Source organism: Misgurnus anguillicaudatus, chromosome 10 (genome assembly GCF_027580225.2).
Source record: "Misgurnus anguillicaudatus chromosome 10, ASM2758022v2, whole genome shotgun sequence".
NCBI lineage: Eukaryota > Metazoa > Chordata > Actinopteri > Cypriniformes > Cobitidae > Misgurnus > Misgurnus anguillicaudatus.
The window spans coordinates 40,965,071-40,985,056 of NC_073346.2; the positions used below are offsets into that span (position 1 = coordinate 40,965,071).

Here is a 19,986-nt window from a genome sequence, read left to right on the forward strand (position 1 = left end):
AACTACATGAGATTGAGTAAATGATGACAGAATTAGCATTTTTGGTGATCTCTTATGTACCAAAAAAAATCTAGTACTTTCTTACTTTCGCTTAAAGGAAAACACCACAGTTTTTCAATATTTTACTATGTTCTTACCTTAACGTAGACACTTAATCTTTATACAGCGCGTCGAAAAATGTGTTAGCATTTAACCTAGCCCCATTCATTCCTAAGGGGTTGTGCCCACCAAAACTTTTAAACACAGCTGAAAACGCCTGGACAACGCCGACTGCCAGCTGTTTTTTCAGCTGAGCGCTTTGATAGCTGTGATAGTTTAGCTGTGAGCCAGTTGGTTGCTATGGTAATGCCCCGCCCCTCCTCCACTGTGATTGGAAAGCCGTGCGAGAACTGACATTGACGAGCGGAGCTTTTCACCCAAAGCTGAATATTTTTCAACTCTCGGCGCTCAGCCGAATGCCGGTTTTCAGGGCGGAAGAAAACCACTAGCTGCTAGCTTATTTGAAAAACGCAGAACTTCCATTGGAAACAATTGAAAACATGCGCCAGCCGCGACGTAAAAGCTTTGGTGTACACGCCCCTTTGGGATCCAAACAGGGATGAATTATGAAGCAACCAAACACTTACGTGTTTTTCCTATTTAAAGACTGTTACATAGTTACACCAGTAAGTATGGTGGCACAAAATAAATCGTGGTGTTTTTTTAAGCGGATAAAAAATGAGACCTATATTGTATGGCGGAAGAGCACTTAGTTTGCAGCATTACGACCTCGGGCGCATTAATATTGATGTAAGTTTGAATGAGAGGTAGAGTAGTCAGGAGTGATGATGCTACTGCGCGCCGAGGTCCAAGTCCAGCAAACTAAGTGCTCTTCTCTTTTTATTTGCTTAAAAAAATCAAAAATTTATTTTGTGCCACCCTACTTACTCTATACTTACTCTGGTTTATAAATTCATCCCTGTTTGGATCCTAAGGAATGAATGTGGCTAGGCTAAATGCTAACACAGTCATGACGCGCTGTACAAAGATTAAGTGCACGCATTGAAAAAAGAGAGGTGTGTATTAATTTGTCTAAGTTGAGGTAAGAACATAGTAAAATATTGAAAAATGGTGGTGTCTTCCTTTAAGTTAAACGTCTACCTGAGAAAAAGTAAAAAAACACTTAATTGTAAGTGTACTTGAGTATTTAATGGAATTTAATGAAATGTAGTGGAAACAAATAGTATGATTGTATGCTTTAATGTAGTGAAGTAAAATTTTTCCAAAGAAAAACACTCAAGTATAGATGCTTAGAGAAATGTAGTTGAGTAAAGTAAAAATACTTCACTACTATCCGCCTCTGACATTTACAATACTTAAATTATCATCAAGCAACAAGCAGACAGTACTATATATTATTTTTTGTATGTTTACTTCGCATCACTCAGTATAGTTTATGCATTAAAAACATTTTATTTGTATTACATGTGAAGTTATTCATGAACATTTGAATAGTATTGGAGTAGCACATGCGTTTGTGTTCATCCACAGACATCTTTTGATCTGATCTGACTTGACCACACATAACTTTGCATTCATGCCTGAGATTTGATATCTGAATGTAAAGCTTCTTAAAGCTCAAAACTCGGCGCTGACAGGGGAAATTAATTTGTGTGTCTGGGTGGTCGTGGTTTTTAGGAGGGGTGTGTGTGGTGACCTTCTGCCCAGCGGCTGTGCCAGAGAAAGAGGTGACATTTCAGACTAAAGCAAACACAGTGATTTATGTGAAAGGATCAGTTACACTGACGTTAAGCTGAAGGAATCTTGACACTTGTCATTTTAGCTGCTGATGCTCTGTATCTGTGATACCCACCACCCCACACTTTGATTTAAAACTATAACTTTTAGTTAGTAGATCTTGCATTCGTTTTATAACTGCACTAAAGGTTTACAGTATGACATCACCGCCGTTTTTCTCTTATGCAAGAAGAAATGCAGTCATGCTCAGTCAGGTTTAGAGCGAGATGAGAGCTTGTTCTCTTGATGCCGACTGTCAGCGAGCGCTGGGGTTTGTCAGTTCCCCTGCTGATCAGCAAAACACTGGCATGCCCGTCGTCCTGATCCGCGTACACTCCTTCACCCATCATTAATAATGCATGCGGCTGACATTCACTGTGGGTGCAGATTGGTCTCTGTGTCTACAGTACTGAACCCTGTGAAATGTGCAAACTCATATTTAAACATGATTCAAATGTTTTAATATGTAACAACGTCATGTACTGTAAACAAAAACTGTGAAATTATTGACAGAAGAATGTCAGCTTTGATGTCCTCCATGTAGTTAAGGTGGAGTTGGGCATCAATGCTAAACTGATAAACACACTTACACCTACATAAACCTTTCTAGTTTGACGATTTATTAGTCGGTTATCTCATATCTCATCTTCTCATGCAAAACCTTCTCATATCTCATCTTCTCACAAATGCACTGTAAAAAATTGTGAATTTAACGATAATATACCAACAAAAATGCTACAGTGTGAAACCGTATTTTACCAAATGTATAATAATCATAAAATTAATGGTAAAAAAACCAGTAAACAGACGTTTCCATAAATCCCTATGCAACTTAGACTCCTAATATTTCTATAAATTCTTATATATTCTTTATATCTCTCGCTTTTAGTGGTAGAGAAAGTGTGAAGGTTGTGTGTATGAGTGAAATACAGTATCATTATTGTGTCTGTGCTGTTTTGGGCAAAGTCTATAAGACTGCAACAATGCAAACTGTAAAACAGAAATAGAAATACATCATAAATGCCTTTTGTATGTGTGTTCGCTCGTGTGCGTTTGTTCACTTGTGTGCGTGTGTGTATGTATGTGTTTGCCCATGCGTGTGTGTGTCTGTGCGCGTGTGTGTTGAAGCATGTGTGTGTGTTCGTGCATATGTGTGTTCTTGCGTGTGTGTGTCTGTGCGCGTGTGTGTGTGTTTAAGCATGTGTGTGTGTTCGTGCATGTGTGTGTTCGTGCGTGTGTTTGTGTGTGTTCGTGTGTGTGTTTGTGCATGTGTGTGTTCGTGCGTGTGTTTGTGTGTGTTCGTGCGTGTGTTTGTGCATGTGTGTGTTCGTGTCTGTGTGTCGTGTGTGTGTGTCGTGCGTGTGTCGTGCGTGTGTCGTGCGTGTGTCGTGCGTGTGTCGTGCGTGTGTCGTGCGTGTGTGTGCGTGTGTGTGTGTGTGTGTGTGTGTGTGTGTGTTAGTGTGTGTGTGTTAGTGTGTGTGTGTGTGTGTTCGTGCGTATGTGTGCGTATGTGTGTTCGTGTGTGTGTGTGTGTGTGTGTGTGTGTGTGTGTGTGTGTGTGTGTACCTGGTAATTATCACGTTGTGGGGACCAATTGTGTGTGTGTGTGTGTGTGTGTGATAATTACCAGGTACACACACAAACACACACACACACACACACACACGAACGAACGTATGTGTGTTCGTGTTCTGACCTTTTCAGACAGAGTTTGCTCGACTGTACAATAACCAGACCACCAATCAACCCATTAAACCATCGTAAACACCAGCACAATATAGTGAGATCAGAAAACATATTCATCATCATCATCATATTCAGCAGAATATTTACATCATATTTCACTATTAAGACCAAATTAGGCTTATTTTTCAGACCATTAAGATTTTAATAGACCATTAAGCTGATGGTGTGTGAGGATAAACATAACATTATTCCCTGTATCTGCTAGTCAGTGTTGGGGCTGAATGCAGTAATGCAAGATTAAAACATTTTACCTTTCACTTGAGTTATTGCAATAAGTAAAACCTTTTTATTTTAATATTTATATATGATTACAACAAACAGCAAAACTGCAGTAAAACCATACAGCACAAACACACCGAGGTTTTAACACTGCATGGGAAAAAATCTCTTTAAAGTGACAGGATAACATGCACTCACCTAAAGGATTATTAGGAACACCACACTAATACTGTGTTTGACCCCCTTTCGCCTTCAGAACTGTCTTAATTCTACGTGGCATTGATTCAACAAGGTGCTGAAAGCATTCTATAGAAATGTTGGCCCATATTGATAGGATAGCATCTTGCAGTTGATGGAGATTTGTGGGATGCACATCCAGGGCACGAAGCTCCAGTTCCACCACATCCCAAAGATGCTCTATTGGATTGAGATCTGGTGACTGTGGGGGCCATTTTAGTACAGTGAACTCATTATCATGTTCAAGAAACCAATTTGAAGTGATTCAAGCTTTGTGACATGGCGCATTATCCTGCTGGAAGTAGCCATCAGAGGATGAGTACATGGTGGTCATAAAGGGATGGACATGGTCAGAAACAATGCTCAGGTAGGCCGTGGCATTTAAACGATGACCAATTGGCACTAAGGGCATAAAGTGTTTACACCATTGCATTAATGAGAAATTGAACAGGTGTTCCTAATAATCCTTTAAGTGAGTGTATAACTTGCGTCATGGGTTTTTATCTTGATATCTGTAATGTTAGCTTGAACTTGAGCCCCAAACAGTTCTGTAAGGACTGACAGGTGTATAGTGAACATGTCCTTTTTCAGTGGGTTTAAAAGTGTCTTTCCTGTGGACGGATGAAGGTCACTCGCTCTCATGTGCCTGATGTTTGATGTACAGGGCTCAACCTTTACCCCCAATGTGGGTTCAATATAAAAGACAAATTTCACTCTAGATTGCTTTTGCTCCTGAGTGGAGGTTGTTTTAAAGGGCCCGAGAGAGAGAGAGAGAGAGAGAGAGAGAGAGAGAGAGAGAGAGAGAGAGAGAGAGAGAGAATAGAGATTCTGGAGGTCTTATGAGGCTTCAAACTACTGCAGATTTCTGATCACAGAAGTTCATGTAAATGAAAACAGCCATTTTCTAATAGCTTTGTTTCTGATTTTGGTTGACATGAATATTACAGGTTTTTTATATAAAATTATAGTTGATTTTATCTTTTATAATATAAATAATATAAGCTGCACATGATCTTTATGGTTTGTGATTCATGTTTTGATTCGACTGTATACTGTGAGTTTGAAATTGAGAATTTTTGCAGTGTGTTTTTGTGCCTAAATGCTTAAAGTCAAAATATAAAACATAATTATTGGTGCGTGACTGTGACCACATATAGCAATTTATCTGTGTGTGTTTGTGGGTGTGCAGGAGAGAGAGAATGATGTATTATTCAGTCAGTTGTGTGTGTGTTTTGTTGTTGACATTTAATGTATTTAAATATTATTAATTTGTTTTTGATTCTATGCAGATTAAATTATTACTCAAGATTCTGAAACAGCACAGGCAGAATTAATTTCCTCCTAAATCAATTAACTTTTATCAAGATTAAGCTTGGTATTATTTTATTATAATCCTTCATATATAAAACTTCTATGAGACGAGTTACATGACACAAACCTCATACAGATCACTACTGCCCTCTACTGGAGGTTTCATCTTTAAAGCAGAGGGGTACTCAAACTGGGTCCTGGAGGGCCGCTGTCCTGCAGAGTTTACCTTTAACCTTAATCAAACACACATGAAGCAGGTAATTAAGGTTTTACTAAGCACAAGAAACTTTAAGGCAGCTGTACTGAGGCAAGTTGAAGCTAAACTCTTCAGGACACCGGCCCTCCAGGACCCAGTTTGTGTATACTGCTTTAAAGAATCAGATGTGAATGCTTGAGTGGTTACCCATACGGCAAAAAAAAAAAAAGTTATGTTATGTTTTAATAAATGCTAAATACATTTTGTAGAAAGAAAGCCTTAATTAAATATAGTTTTGAATAGTGCTGCAACAGATCGCATCACGACACAGGGTTCGGCTTGCATGTGATTCGTGTATTAATACGTCATTTTAAATTAAAATTTGCACGTGTTTCAAAGGTTTGCTAATGTTAACATTCAAGTGATTTTAAACAATTTAAATGCAAAAAGGCACTAAAGTGAGCAGTTTACTTTACGCACAAACGCACGTGTGGTTGAATGTTTTGAGTCTAGCTCCAGTCAGACGTGATCATCCTTTAAAGATCAGCAGATTCAGAACTCTTGATGTGTAAACTATAGCGAGAGTTGCGTCACTGTATGTCAAACTGTAGTGTATTAAAATATATTTGACGAATAGAGCAATGAAAAACAACGTAAAATTTTTATGTGGAGCATTTATGCTGTGCCGTTTGTAATTCGCCCTCTGTCTGTCTGTGTGTGCGCGCATTTAAGGGCACTCAATACTGCACACACGGAGAGACGCATTTCAAAGATCAAGCGAACATAAAATCTTTCTGTTCTTGACAGGGCACATACAAACAAAATCATTTCCACAGTATTCTTTTTAAAAATAAAAACATTTGTTTATGTCTTAAGTGTATGTATAGATTAGAGTCAAAAAACAGTTTGTGCTTCTCTTAAAGACACAGTAACCTCAATAAACCTACTTAAATCTGTGTCATTAATGTTAATCAGTCAATCCAAGACAAAGAGAAAATCACTTCTAAAGCTTTAAAAAATAAAAATTACATTTAACTCATTCACCGCCAGCCTTTTTGAGAAAAGTTGCCCACCTGCATTTTCGTGATTTTTAACAAAATTTTCACAAAATTCCTTGCAGGAAAAATTATTTTCTATAAATATATAAACATACAAATTATATCAAATTAAAGAACACACCCTCTGCTTTCAAACAAGCAATAAACAAACAAACAAACAAACAAACAAAATGGGGAAAAAACGTTTCATTATATATTTACTTTTTCTACTTAATTTAACCACTGAAATATGGATATTTCTCTTTAAAAATACAACATTTTGAGCAAAAAGATTAAAAAATTGCGTTTTTGTAAAGAAATTTATGTTAGAGATCAGACTCAGAATGACTATCAAACATAAAGAGAGTTAAAATAAAACGTTATATTTTTTTAACTTCCGTTTTTGATAAATTCGTTTTGCGGTATTACACTTTCACTTTGAAATTCGTCCAGAAAGGCATACTTATTAGTTAAATATGAACTCATAAATGACGAGATAACTCGTCAATGGCGGTGAATGAGTTAATTAATACAATAAATACAGTGTTATTATTTAATTGATCTGATTTCTGTACCCTGTTGGTAATTTAGCCCTTACTTTAAGTGCAACTTTGTTCTTTTTTATAGACGGTTTCATCGGACGCACGTGATACATGGTTCCGAACCTTACTTCCGGTTTCGTTTTTTTAATGGTCTGACTAGTTGCTAAACTGATCTCTTGAACAAATGCCTCGTTGAAAATAACAAAGGTTTTGGTTTCCTAGGTAATCTATGTGCTGTTTTTTGCTTGTTATATAAATAAACTATGTTTAAAGAACTTTGTTGTTATTTATTCTTAGCGGAGTTTACCGGATGTTACGTGCAGACCGCGACAGCCGCCTGTTTATGTTGTTACTGCTGAAACGGTCTATAAATGTTTGTAATTTCTTGATTTGTTATTACATTTTTCCCATCTTTTTTTTGCTGATCTGAAAAATTATCCGATCCGTGCCTCAAAAACCATAATGTGATCCGAACCGTGAGTTTTGTGATCCGTCGCACCCCTTGTTTTGAATTTGAAAATATATTTAGTTTTACCCTTCATATATTAACATATATTTCAAAATGTATTTCAGGGGCAACAAATACATAATTTAATTCTATTTATAATTTTACAATCCATAAGGCAAATATATATATTTCCTGGCCAAAATACAAAACCTTGTATAAAATATTATATTATTATTATTATATTTTTTTGCAGTTGAAAATATATAGAATTTTAATCTTTTAAACCTGTTATGTTTACAGGTTTGTAACAAAGTTTTTCTTACAATGCGACGTCAATTTAAATCCTTTAAAATATATTTATTTGTAAAATATATTTCAAAATACACAAAAAATTGCCAAAAAATACATTGGTGAAAAATATATTTTTGTAAACATATTTCTTAATATATTTCAGTGCATATATTTTTGGATATTTTAAATATATATTTAAAATTAAATTTTATTTTTTTCCATATGGGATTCCTCAAGTATCAGTTACTTTTATTCATCTTTAACCTGGTGTAGTCTCATACATACACTAAGGAGTGCTTTGAGTCATCTAAAGAATAGAAATGAACAGACTTGTCTCACATTTAGGACTTTAAGATGAGTTTCTGTGCTCATCTCAGCGGTTAGACTCACTGTTATATAAAAGCACAGACTCACAGTCCACTGCTTCAAACTTTAAATACCTCCTGTCCTTCATCAACACTCCTCTCACACACAATCACAAACATATTGCATTGTAAATCTTCATCGTCTTCGAGTACTGGAGTGCAGTAAATGTCCTGTGATGTTTCTTCAGCAGATGTGCTGTCAGTCTGGGTTTCTATATGCAGTTCTTTTGTTCATCTTTAAATGTTGTGCCAACTTGAAATGTGTCAAACAATGCTTCCAAATGCAAGAGTTTACATTACGTATTGTTTTGTAATTCATAATATCATACGCACGTGTGATGTATTGGATTTAACTATTGTGTTAATGTTGAATAATGTTTATAAATTGTGAATAATGTCATGTTAGAGAAGATAAATGTTGTTTTCATGTGTTCATGTTTGCAGTATAATCTGTTTTTGTCTGAAGCTGAAGGTCACTTCAGTGAAAGCTCTTGTGATTGAACTGTGTTTGTGTCTCTGTGGTGTTGTGCAGGTTTTGGGAACTCCCTCAGAGGACACGTGGCCAGGTGTTCATATGCTCCCACACTTCAAACCAGGTAAACTTTCTGCTCATCTGACTGTGAATGTGACATGCAGAATCACCCTTGAGAACATGAGCTGTCTGTTTGGGCGTATCGTAACCCATCAGCCCGCCGGCGTGACGTGAGAGCAGCAGGAGACCACTGAGAGCTCATTATGTCTCAGATCATAGTGGATGACGGCCTGCTGATGCACTTGGCATCCAGAAGCCCTTTTCACACAGAGATTACGAAAATACACGGAAAATGTGTCTGGGATTTGTCCGGGATCGTTTGTTATTTGGTTCATTCACACTGCTAATGATTTTCTGGAATCTGCGCATGCATTCCCACACATACCGTAAAGATCCCGTATAGACACGTGACAAGTCCTACACTTGGTAGGTTTTTTCCACAGCTTCTAAATAATTATCCGTGATTTCTCTCAAGAAATCACAGCGTGCATTTTTTGATACGTTTATGATCAAATTAAAGGAACGCGTAACGGTCTGTTCTAGTATGCTGGTGAATGATCTCAGCGTCAGCGCTGATACGAGCTCCCTGATTTTTATTTCAGTCTAGTTTGCAGACATTTCTCATTGTGATTGTTAATATGCATTTAAAAATCCAGTTTTAAAGAGCTCAACCTTAACACACTCCTTATGATTTATCATAAATTAAAATGCACGCGTGTTGTTTGTCGAGAGAGAAGTCACAGATAATTAGCTGTGGAAAAAACTTACCAAGTTCAGGAGCATGCGTGTGTGTCAATGCACAGATTCCAGAAAATCATTGGCAGTGTGAATGCACCAAAAATCAAACGCATGCATTCGATAATCTCTGTGTGAAAGGAGCCATCCCAGAACATTTAGGGGACGTGTTTGTGTTCAAATGCAGTGCAGTATGTAGCATGTAGTGTGTGAGTGTATACTGCCCTCTACTGAGTGATGACATCATCAACGACAGCTATGTTTCATTTAGAAGTGCTCATCACTATGCCCTAATTTCCTCAAAGGGTTTAACCCTAAAGAGTGAGCGCTTTGAAGGGATGAAGGGTTTAAGGGACAACAACACTGTAATGCACATCTTCCCATTAATGAGGCACCATCATCACACAGAAGAATCAAAGTGTCAATCAGTTGTATCATTTGAAATCCATCTTTTAAAGGGCCGTTTGGTTTGGAATGACTTAAATATGGTGGCCATGATTGTTCCTATTCTGAAGTGACTTTTAAAGGTGGATTTATTCTGTTTGGATCACACCGTATCTCTAAAAGTGTTCATGCACAGACGCGTCACACATGTGTGAACAAGATGAGACGAAATGAGAAGCTCGTGAGAGTTCAGAATTAATCTCACACATTGCTCTTCCTCTGAACATTACATATGATCATCTACTTCCTTCAAATTCACTTTATTGGTCTGTGCTATTTATACGTTTATTATGGGTGTTATTTTCATTACAGTATTTTTACATGAAATATTTATCCTCATGAGTTTAGAGATAAACTTCAGATATCTTCTGTAATATCAGTGATTAAAGTCATTATTTGAATATATTAAATTTACATTAAAACTGGTTTGTACTGATCAATAAGCATTAATGTCTGGTTATATAATGTCTTATTAACCAAATTGTATAGGTTTAATTTAGGAGTGTCTTTAATTATAAATCATGAGTGATGAGATGTAGTTCAATATGAGAACAGTAGATGGCAGTGTGTACTGCACTTGAACAATAAATGAAATAATACAGAAACTTTTTTATAGCAGGTTATACTGTATGAGGCCATATTACAGAATATAAGAGCTGTAAAAACACTCAAATAAATCATGCTTACAATATTCTGATGGTTTCAATTGTTTAATTGCAAGTTATAAATGTGTTATATTTTATATAAGACCCATTGATTGAAAACATGATCTGTTTTTGTTGTGTGTTGATGTGTATTGATTCAGTCCACCTGAGGCAAAACTAAATAATTCACAGAGCGTTTGTTCTGAATAACATCCAAACTACACACATTATTGCTGCACTGTTTACTGTAGTATACATATACAGTATATTGTACAAACTTTTTAAAAGTTAGGAGTAATATATTTTTTATTAAAACTGCTTTTTTAAAGATGATGGCTGCAGTTGGCTGCCATACTACTGTTTGAATCACAATGTTTATTGTTTTATGTCTCATATTTATAGTATAGCACATTCCTGTGTTTTCTGTGTCAGATTAAATACATGTCTCATTTTTGTGTATTTACTTGTTTATTAAGTTTGATGTCTGATTACGTGGATATATTTATGTTTACAGATCGTTTTACTGTGTACAGCCCTAAAAAACTGAGGCAAGCCTGGAATAAGTAAGTGATCAAATATATTATTATTAGAGAGAGAGACAGAGAGAGAGAGAGAGAGAGAGAGAGAGAGAGAGAGAGAGATGATGATGATGATGATGATGATGATCTCTTTTCTTTTGTCATTTAAAGAGCTAAGAATATGCGCCTATAAAAGGAATGACAAACGCGCATACACTTAGTTTCACACGCACACATGGAAGCGCAGCAGCACACAAACACTTTTAAATATAAAAAATTTGAGGATTAAAATGTAAAAGATTATTATTAAGTCTCTTGGGTGTAAAGACCGACGTTACCTAGCCAGATAAGCTGATATTTTAAAAAGTGATTATATTGCATTTTTTTTAAATGCTACCCCACGGATTTATTGTACTGTATATGACGACTTTGTACCTTTTGGATATGATGAGATGAGAACAATAGTCATATTTTTCAAAACACTTACTTGCGCTGTCTGAGTGCTTAAATGGCTCTCCACGCATTTATAAATTCTTTATCTCCTGTTTGTTTCAAATACAAACTATTTTTACTTATGCAAACCTTTTTTTGAATTATTATTCTAAAAACCTTTTTGATCATGCATCATACTTTATCAGCTTATTTTACTTCATACTCCATGACTGAAATAATGACTTTTAAAGAGAACCAAAGCCTTAATTGCACAAATAACCATTTCAAGAAATAAAACACATCGCAATTTTAACATCAATCTTAAACTGGTGGTCTTCTTCCTCTTATAATCTCCGCCATGTAAACAGTGAATCGGTAAATGGCTTTTAAAGGGGATGAGAGATGAGACTCATTGGTTTATTGCATGTTACGCACAAAACACACCCATTACTCATTACAAGAATAGGAACAAGCCTCTTTTAGACTGTGTGCCAGGTGCACAAACCATTTTTCCCGTCATTAAACTTGCAAAAGTGGATTCAGACACGTGCACTTGCACCATGCACTTTAGACCTTGTGCTTAGATTGTTAAAATAGAGCCCTATGTGTCTCATTTCAATGTGCTACGGTATAGGATTGATGTTGGTGAAAAATAATCCTCTGTTTTAGCAAGTTACATTAACAAAGTTAAGCAAGTACAGTCACAAAGTGTTTTAATTTGTTCCTACATGGCTTTAATAATAAAAACTCTAGTTAGTTGTTTTGATAGCTGTTGTACAGTAATGTAAAAATAACTGTGGATAGTTTGTCCCTCAACATCTGATATGTGAACAGAGATCAGACAGACAGGTGTGCAGTAGACACATTCAGACTGATGATGAATGAGATCTCATGACTGTCTCAATCTAAACTTATAGTTTTATCTCCTGGTCTGTTGTCCTGTCGGTCTTGACGTTGGTTACTCGGTTATGTAAGAAGACATGCAGTGAGTTGAATGAGTGAAGCTTTATTTCATCTGTGCTACACACTCCCTGCCAATGTTTCTCTATAACAAAAATAAAAATGTGGAGGTATAAAACTTCCACACCGAGTTAGGACTGCGGTCGGCTCAGGAATAACATGAAATGAGTCTCTGATTGGAGCTGGAATGCTTTTTCCACTCCAGGTGTGAAGCAGCAATGCGTGAATCCTGCAGTAGATATTGATCTGAAAACCATCCAGCAGCCGTGTTGACAGCAATGGCAGAGAGGAACGCTGAGCTCTGTTTTACTCTGACTTTACCGGAGCTTTACCTCACTCATTCAAACACATCAGTTTTTATTCAATGCAAAATATTCAGAAGATGTTTTGCCATTGAGACAGGACATTTTGATATCAATTGAGTATGAACTTTTGGAGAAATAGATACAAAAATAGATACAAAATCTATCTGTGGATAAATTTAATGAGAAAGATATGAGTTCATATTAAAATCTTTACTAATTTTTCTTTTGCAGCAAATCGTAAAACCCAAATGGAGACCCGAAACCCTTTTTCTCACATTTCCGCCATTCATTTTTTATTTAATCAAATTGCTGTCTATGAGGAAAAATAATAATAATTAAGACATTTCAGTTAGTATTTTTCATTCCTTTGAGTTGTTACACCGAGTTTGCTGACCACTACGGAGTTGTTGTCTTAGAAAACATTTGAAAAATCAATGGCACTGAAATATTTTCAGATCTGTCGGTGCAAGCTATTTTCAGTTGAGATGGCTCAAACATGTGTTTTAGTCTAGGATAGCCTTAAAGGTGCAGTAGAATGTAAAACTGTATTATCTAGGCGTAAATGAATAATAAGAAACAGACCAATCTCAACATAACACCAACTGTGTGTGACGTTACAGTCCAGATAAACACCACAACATTAAATTACATATTAAATTAAATACAATGTTGTTACAATGTTTAAAACAAATTTGTGACTGCTGAGTTAGCACTATATGCTAGTTAATGCTATATGCTAGTTAATGCTATATGATAGTTCATATGCTAGTTAATGTTATATGCTAGTAATGTAATATGCTAGTTAAGGTTATATGCTAGTAATGCTATACTGTATGCTAGTTAATGCTACAAAAACATAAGATCTGTTTACACACACAAAGAGCTACTGAAGGAGCTGCTCTGAGAAACAGCCAATCAGAGCAGAGCTCCTCGTTATTATTCATGACCCTTTCAAATAAGGTAATAACAGACCATTTCATTCTAAAGGTAAATCCTAGGGTTGTAAATGGACATGTAAAACTGTCCCTGGATCATTAATAAAGCCACAAACCTTCTGTGTAGATATCAGAAAACAATTTAACAGATTATTACAATGCATTCTTTGGCACCTTTAATCCCTGTCTGTGAAAGCTGGAGAAAGTGTTTGTGTGCAGTTAATGCAGTGCTTGATTTTAGTCGATCAACCAAAGAAAGAGCAAACAGAAACTCCACAAACACAAACTCTGAGATGTTTCTGTCTAATTTCACACAGTTGTGGTTAGTTTATAGTTGTGTTTGTGGTGTTGGTGAGGGAACATCGTGTGTTAATCTTTAATGTGTTGATGCTGTGGAGGTTTAATGATCAGCCACAGGCTCCATGTGTTGTTTTATTATTTGAAGTAGTGTTTCTCATGAGTATTAGCGAGTGTGATGGTTCAGGAGTTCAGTACATATTCATTCAGCTGTAGGTCAGAAACAACTGTAGTGTACACTTACTGTCGGGTAGTGCATACTTAATGTGCATGCTTACTGGTAACAAATGAGGATTATTAAGTTACTATCAGCAAACTCTGTTCTGAAAGGCACACCTGTTTAATTTTGGGGGGCTTTAACCATCCACAGGACATTTATTTGAGGATTAATGGGCAGAATCAGCTGTTATGTGGAGCAGATAGACTGTAACACACATCACATTCACTAATGATGTTTTATTATGTAGATCATTTATAGTGTTTGTAAAATTGATTTGTTTAATGAGAGTCAGACACTGCAGTGAACACAAGGATTCATTCTGAAATATATAATTGTATAAAAAAGCAGGACGTCCCCGCGAGCATCTGCTCGTGTGCGATCTTTATTGCATCTTCAGTGTAAGTGTTGCATTGGTTTTGCAGTATGGACGACGTTTGTGGGTAAAAAAGTCAACAACATTTCTCCAGGCCGCACATCAGCTGGAGTAAAGCTGACAGAGAGCGAGATCGAGCTGGAGCCGTGTGTGTTTGTGTGTGTTTGCGTGTTTGTGGTGATCTTGGCACTGTAATCAGTTGTGTGTGTGTTTGTGTTTGGCAGGTTGGGTTATGTAGATCATGCAGAAGAGTTGGCGTCCGGATTTCTCCAGTGCTTCCCAAAGAAGCGTCTCTCAGCCCAGGCAGCTCTTAACCATGAATACTTCAGCCATTTGCCTCCACGACTCTGGGAACTGCCTGACAGTCAGTATACACATCCACAATCATTATCACATACTACCATACTACATTACTAGGACTTATGTTTAGGATTCATACTGTGCAGTTTGCCTTTAATCTCTCAGAATGAGGATGCTGACAGTCAAACTAATCTTCTGTAACACACACAATAAAACACTGTGAAGCAAATATACAAGTCTGAACTCTGTGTTTTTTTTATTATTGGAGTTGAGAGAAATTGTGTATTGTTAATTCTGCATTTATTTGTACATCTTTGCTCGCAGTAAAATTGATGTATTTATATGCAACAGTAAGCATGCATTAGTGAAAGATGTGCGTCTGGCTCGTGATTTGAATATGAGAATGAGTTTTTTTAATTAGACAGATTAGAAGTGGAGTTGAATTAATCCCTTTATCACCTCACAGCAGGTTGTTTGCTGTAGGCAGGAGGGGAGGGGCGGGACTCTGTGGTGGGGGCGGGGCTTTGATGCTCTCCAGTCGCAGCTCTTTTGAAGCAGAATGAAGACGCATTAATTAATTCAGTTGTTTTATATGAAATTCGTAATTAAAATGTCTGCCAGCCTGTAATGGAAGCAGGATTTTATGACATTTCTTAAATGAGTAGCAAGACTTTATTGTTTTTTTAATGTTTATTAGGTGTCTGTGTAACACTGTTAATGTTGCTTAAAGGGATTTAAAAAAAATCTGTAATTCATGTTGCTTTCTGGTGCTGTCACATTTATATTTGTATATTTTGATGTGAATAGGACACAGATGAATTGGCCAGTTTCTTTAAATTTCTTTCATATCTATTTGGATTTATTTTAAGTGGTCATATATAAAAACTCACTGTTGTATCTGCTCTTGTTTGTCTGCAGTGTCTTTGATCTTCACCGTCCCGACCGTGAAGTTGCAGCCAGAATCTGCAGACAGCACCCAGGTGTGCAGCAAGACCAACAGTCACGGCAAAAGCACGTCGGCCGGCAAGCACTGACCCGCAGGAGTCCAACCAGACGTCATCCAGGTACAGAACCCAATCTACTCAAATGAGCATTTACTGCAGATTTACCAACAGATCAGATGATTATATTGAGTCATTCTGAATGTGTCTGGAGACTTTGTGTGGTGAATCTGCTTCTGAAGGGTAATAGGGGTCATTTTCATTATGGACAGAAAGAGGCTTTATTTGCATTTAATTTGTGGTGTGGATGAGAGAATCTCACCAGGTTGAATGAAGCTCATAATGGCTTTGACTTAGAGAGGCGCAGTGACTGCATTTCTGCAGGGATTAGCAGCCAAATTACAGGCAGCTGCTCTGAGAGGGTGGGGGAAGGTGGGGTGGGGGTCACCTCTGCACCCCGTCTACACCCCATCTGCATTAGATCTACTGCATCACAAACCAGGGCTCAACATAAAGGACTGCCCAGTAGAGCCCTGCAAGCCCGTCGGGGCCCGACATTCTAAGCCCATTTGGGCCGGGCTCGGGCCGTTTTTTTTTTTTTACAGACTGGGCTCGAGTCGGGCTCGGGCTTATTTTAGTGTCTCTCCTCATTGTGTGTGTGTGTGTTTGCGTGTGTAGCAGAGACAGCGCGCATCTGAGGCTATGTTTACATTAATGCGTTTAGCCTTTAAAACGTTACTTTTGCTACATTTACGCCTTTCATTTACACACCACCGTTTTCCACCCTCATAAACGGATTCGTTCGCAAACGCTGCAGACCCTGTTTTAGTTTGATAACTCAGACGTTGCGCTGAGTGTAAATGAACGTAGACGGAGTCTTATGTAAACGAACAGCTCATGTTAATGTGACAGCGCATTGTTTTCAAAGTAAAAATTATTTTATTCAGGTACATGGAGGTTTGCAATGGAGGTTTTGCCAAAAATAGTAAACATCTACCAACCAGCTATTATAAACGCTATATCAGATTGTTTTATGTATCCTTATAGATAATGTCTGTTTTATATTTATGTTTGAGTATTGTTGGGTTTGAATATTGTTGTAATGTTGTTTATGTTTTGTTTAAATTTAGTTAGCTTATTACGAAAGATAGACCGTAATTTTAAACGCCATATAAGGCGTTGTAAAGGTCAATTTGAAGGTAGAATTGTAATGGGTCAGACATTATTTTCAAGTTTAATTTAAGTTTTTCTTGCTACTTTAAAATGAATTTCATTTCATATAATTTGTTTTGTGAATATAAATTAATAAAAACAAAAAATCAACGTCATATTAATATTTAATGCTCGTTTAGCCGATTGCGCTTTTTGCTATTTCTGTGTTGCTAGCGGAGGACGTGCACGGACCTCGCACACTTAAATTAACGTCATACTAATTTTTATTAATTAATTGCACACTGAACAGCGACAGGTAAGGGAAGATAAGTTATTTAGTGTTTTTCTGAAGAATACAGTCAGTTCGTACGAATATTTTCAAATGGACTATAAGATCATAAATATGAACTGTGAACAATGAACTATTATAACTCCCTACATTAAAGCAATAAGCATTTCTGTAGGCTAAAGCTATACTTCACCTCTTATTATGTTTGAGAAGGCGCGTCCGAGAGAGAGAGAGAGTGCGCATCAAAGAGCGCGCGCGTCAGAGAGAGCTTAAAAGTGATTGATATTGGTCTCGGGTCAGGTCGGGTTCGGGCTGAAAAAATTGCAGGCATTGTCGGGCTGGGGTCGGGTAGGGCTTGAACACTTTGGGCCAGGGCCGGGTTAGGGCTGGAGTTTTAAGCCCGTGCAGGGCTCTACTGCCCAGTGGTCCGGGGCAAGCGTGAGAGACGTTTGGGCCAGTAAAAAGTATTGTCACTTGCCCGATCGGGCCAGTGTTCACCTTAGTCACTAAAATTTATTTTCAGCAATGTATATTGTTTAACATCTTGGAAACGATGCAATATTTTGCACAATTTGCTGTCAGTTAACAGGTAAAGCAGAAAAGTTGGGAGCCTTTTTTTGTTGGAACATGTCTGTTGTATATGTATACAATTAAATTTGACTTTTGAATTATTATTTTTAAATATGTGACACTGAGAGATCAGCTCATTTGCATTTAAAAGGACACACCCAAAAACTGCACATTTTTGCTCACTCCTACAAAGTGGCAATTTTAACATGTTATAATAAATTAGCTGTATGGTATTTTGAGCTAAAACTGCACATACATACTCTGGGGACACCAAAGATTTATTTTACATCTTAAAAAAGTATTGTGAAATGTCTCCTTTAATGCAGTTTTGCGATATTTCTTTTTCAAATTGCCTGAAAAACTACCTCACCCGACCGTAAAAACGTTTTGGTGATATATGGGAGTTTATGTAAAATTTTCATGTTTTCATTGGGGGTATTTTCAGTTCGCTCTTTCAAATTGTGTAATATATGGAAACACAACTATTGTATTGATTAAATGTAGTAAATATGCTGAATATGCATAATATGTTTGCTGTGATTTGCTGGTGATATTAATTTAAACAACATCATACAACTTAAATTTTTTTATTACTCTCTAAAATGCTTGATTTGGATTGGCCAGTAGCAACATTCCAAGGTATGTTATTCCAAGTTATACCACGGGTCTGTTGAATGCTGTATTCTGATTGGCTGAGAAATGTACTGTGGGTATGCATTAATTTCTGATAGCCGCACACCTAACGTCAAATGTCTTAAAAATAGGCACCAGAGCATTATTTGTGGTAACCGTGGTATAAGAGGAATAATTATCTCTGGTCCTTTGAATTATTTGAAAATAATGCACACCCGCGGTGTAACAGCACTCCGCTTCGAGTCGTGCCGCATTGCACCTTGGGTGTGCATTATCTTCTTATAATTCAATGGCCCGTCATCAATTATTCCTTACATAACAACCACCTAACACTTATAACACACGGCAGCAAATTTTGACAGGCACAGTTTAATATTACACAAAAATCAAATATAAATATGACTTTTAATAACATATATGACATTACATTTACAAATGATTAAACCAAATAGTGTGTTTGTGACACTTGTCTTATCTTAAAACCAAAAGTAAACAGGTTCTCCTCGCGGTAATGCTGCTTACCTTACATATGAGGTAAATAGCAGTGTAATAAGCTGGATAATGTACAGTCAGCCAGTTGTTATGGTGAAATAAGTCCCTTCAGTGTCATATAAGATCACCTGATCACACTGTCGGGGTTTATTTCTGTGATAATTTTACAATGTGAGTGTTTTAATAGCAGAGGTTTTTTTCATATCTATTCAGCGCAAACAGTTTAATATTGAGTTACTGAGTAACATGAGCTGAATTTATAGCTAAAAATACTACAATACTTTACACTTAATAGCATCTCAGTTCCAGTCATCTCCATACATGCATACACCACTGGGAAAACTAATAAAAACACTTCAGCAAGCAAATATTACATTATTGTGTCATGTGTGTGTGTTTGGGTGTAAGTATAGGTTTGTGTATATGCACGATGTGTAAGTTGTGATAGTCGCTGAAGAGGGAGTCATGCTGTTTTCGAAGGGAAATCTCCTACTGTGAGAATCGTGTCCTCTCCTGCACCACAACATTCATATTGAAATCAAGAGCTTTGTGTTCGCTCGTCTCAACCTGACAGACTCAGCCGAGCTCCTCTAATCCACACACATCTGATCTCTCTCAATCATACACAGAGATGTTTACTGCATGATACCACACATTACAAACAAAGTTGTTCATCATGTTTTCATATTTATCTCTTATGATAGAAAGAAGATGCAAAGCATTCGGTTAGAAGCAGAAGTGATTTTAGTCGCTTCTCCTGAAGTTGTCATGACAGGTGTAATTTAGCACATTTACTCAGATGCATCACATTTAGTTTAAACAAGAATAATGTAAGATTTATTAAAAACTTTGAATGCATGGAAGATACCCAGATAAATGTGTGTGAAATGACACAAAAGATCATAAAATGAATGACAAAATGAAAAGCAACTATTTTACATCCCCAGTTGCACAACAATATATTGTAAATATTCATTATGTTATTCAGTCATGTGCTGTCTTCCTTTAAAATATATCTGCAGAGACTGAGGCGTCCAAATACTTTT

General features: G+C 36.8%; 1 protein-coding gene across 3 annotated transcripts in view; it reads left to right on the forward strand.

Annotated features, from left to right (window-relative positions):
- The window catches only part of cdk14 (cyclin dependent kinase 14), a 141,001-nt gene that overhangs the window by 100,268 nt on the left and 20,747 nt on the right, over window positions 1–19,986 (forward strand). For all 3 annotated transcript variants that reach the window (XM_055211573.2, XM_055211575.2, XM_055211574.2), the window contains 4 exons: window positions 8,701–8,764; window positions 11,038–11,086; window positions 14,788–14,927; window positions 15,782–15,927. In XM_055211573.2, the coding sequence (XP_055067548.1) occupies window positions 8,701–8,764; window positions 11,038–11,086; window positions 14,788–14,927; window positions 15,782–15,897 (369 nt within the window). In that variant the 3' untranslated portion in view covers window positions 15,898–15,927. The remainder of the gene's footprint in view (window positions 1–8,700; window positions 8,765–11,037; window positions 11,087–14,787; window positions 14,928–15,781; window positions 15,928–19,986) is intronic.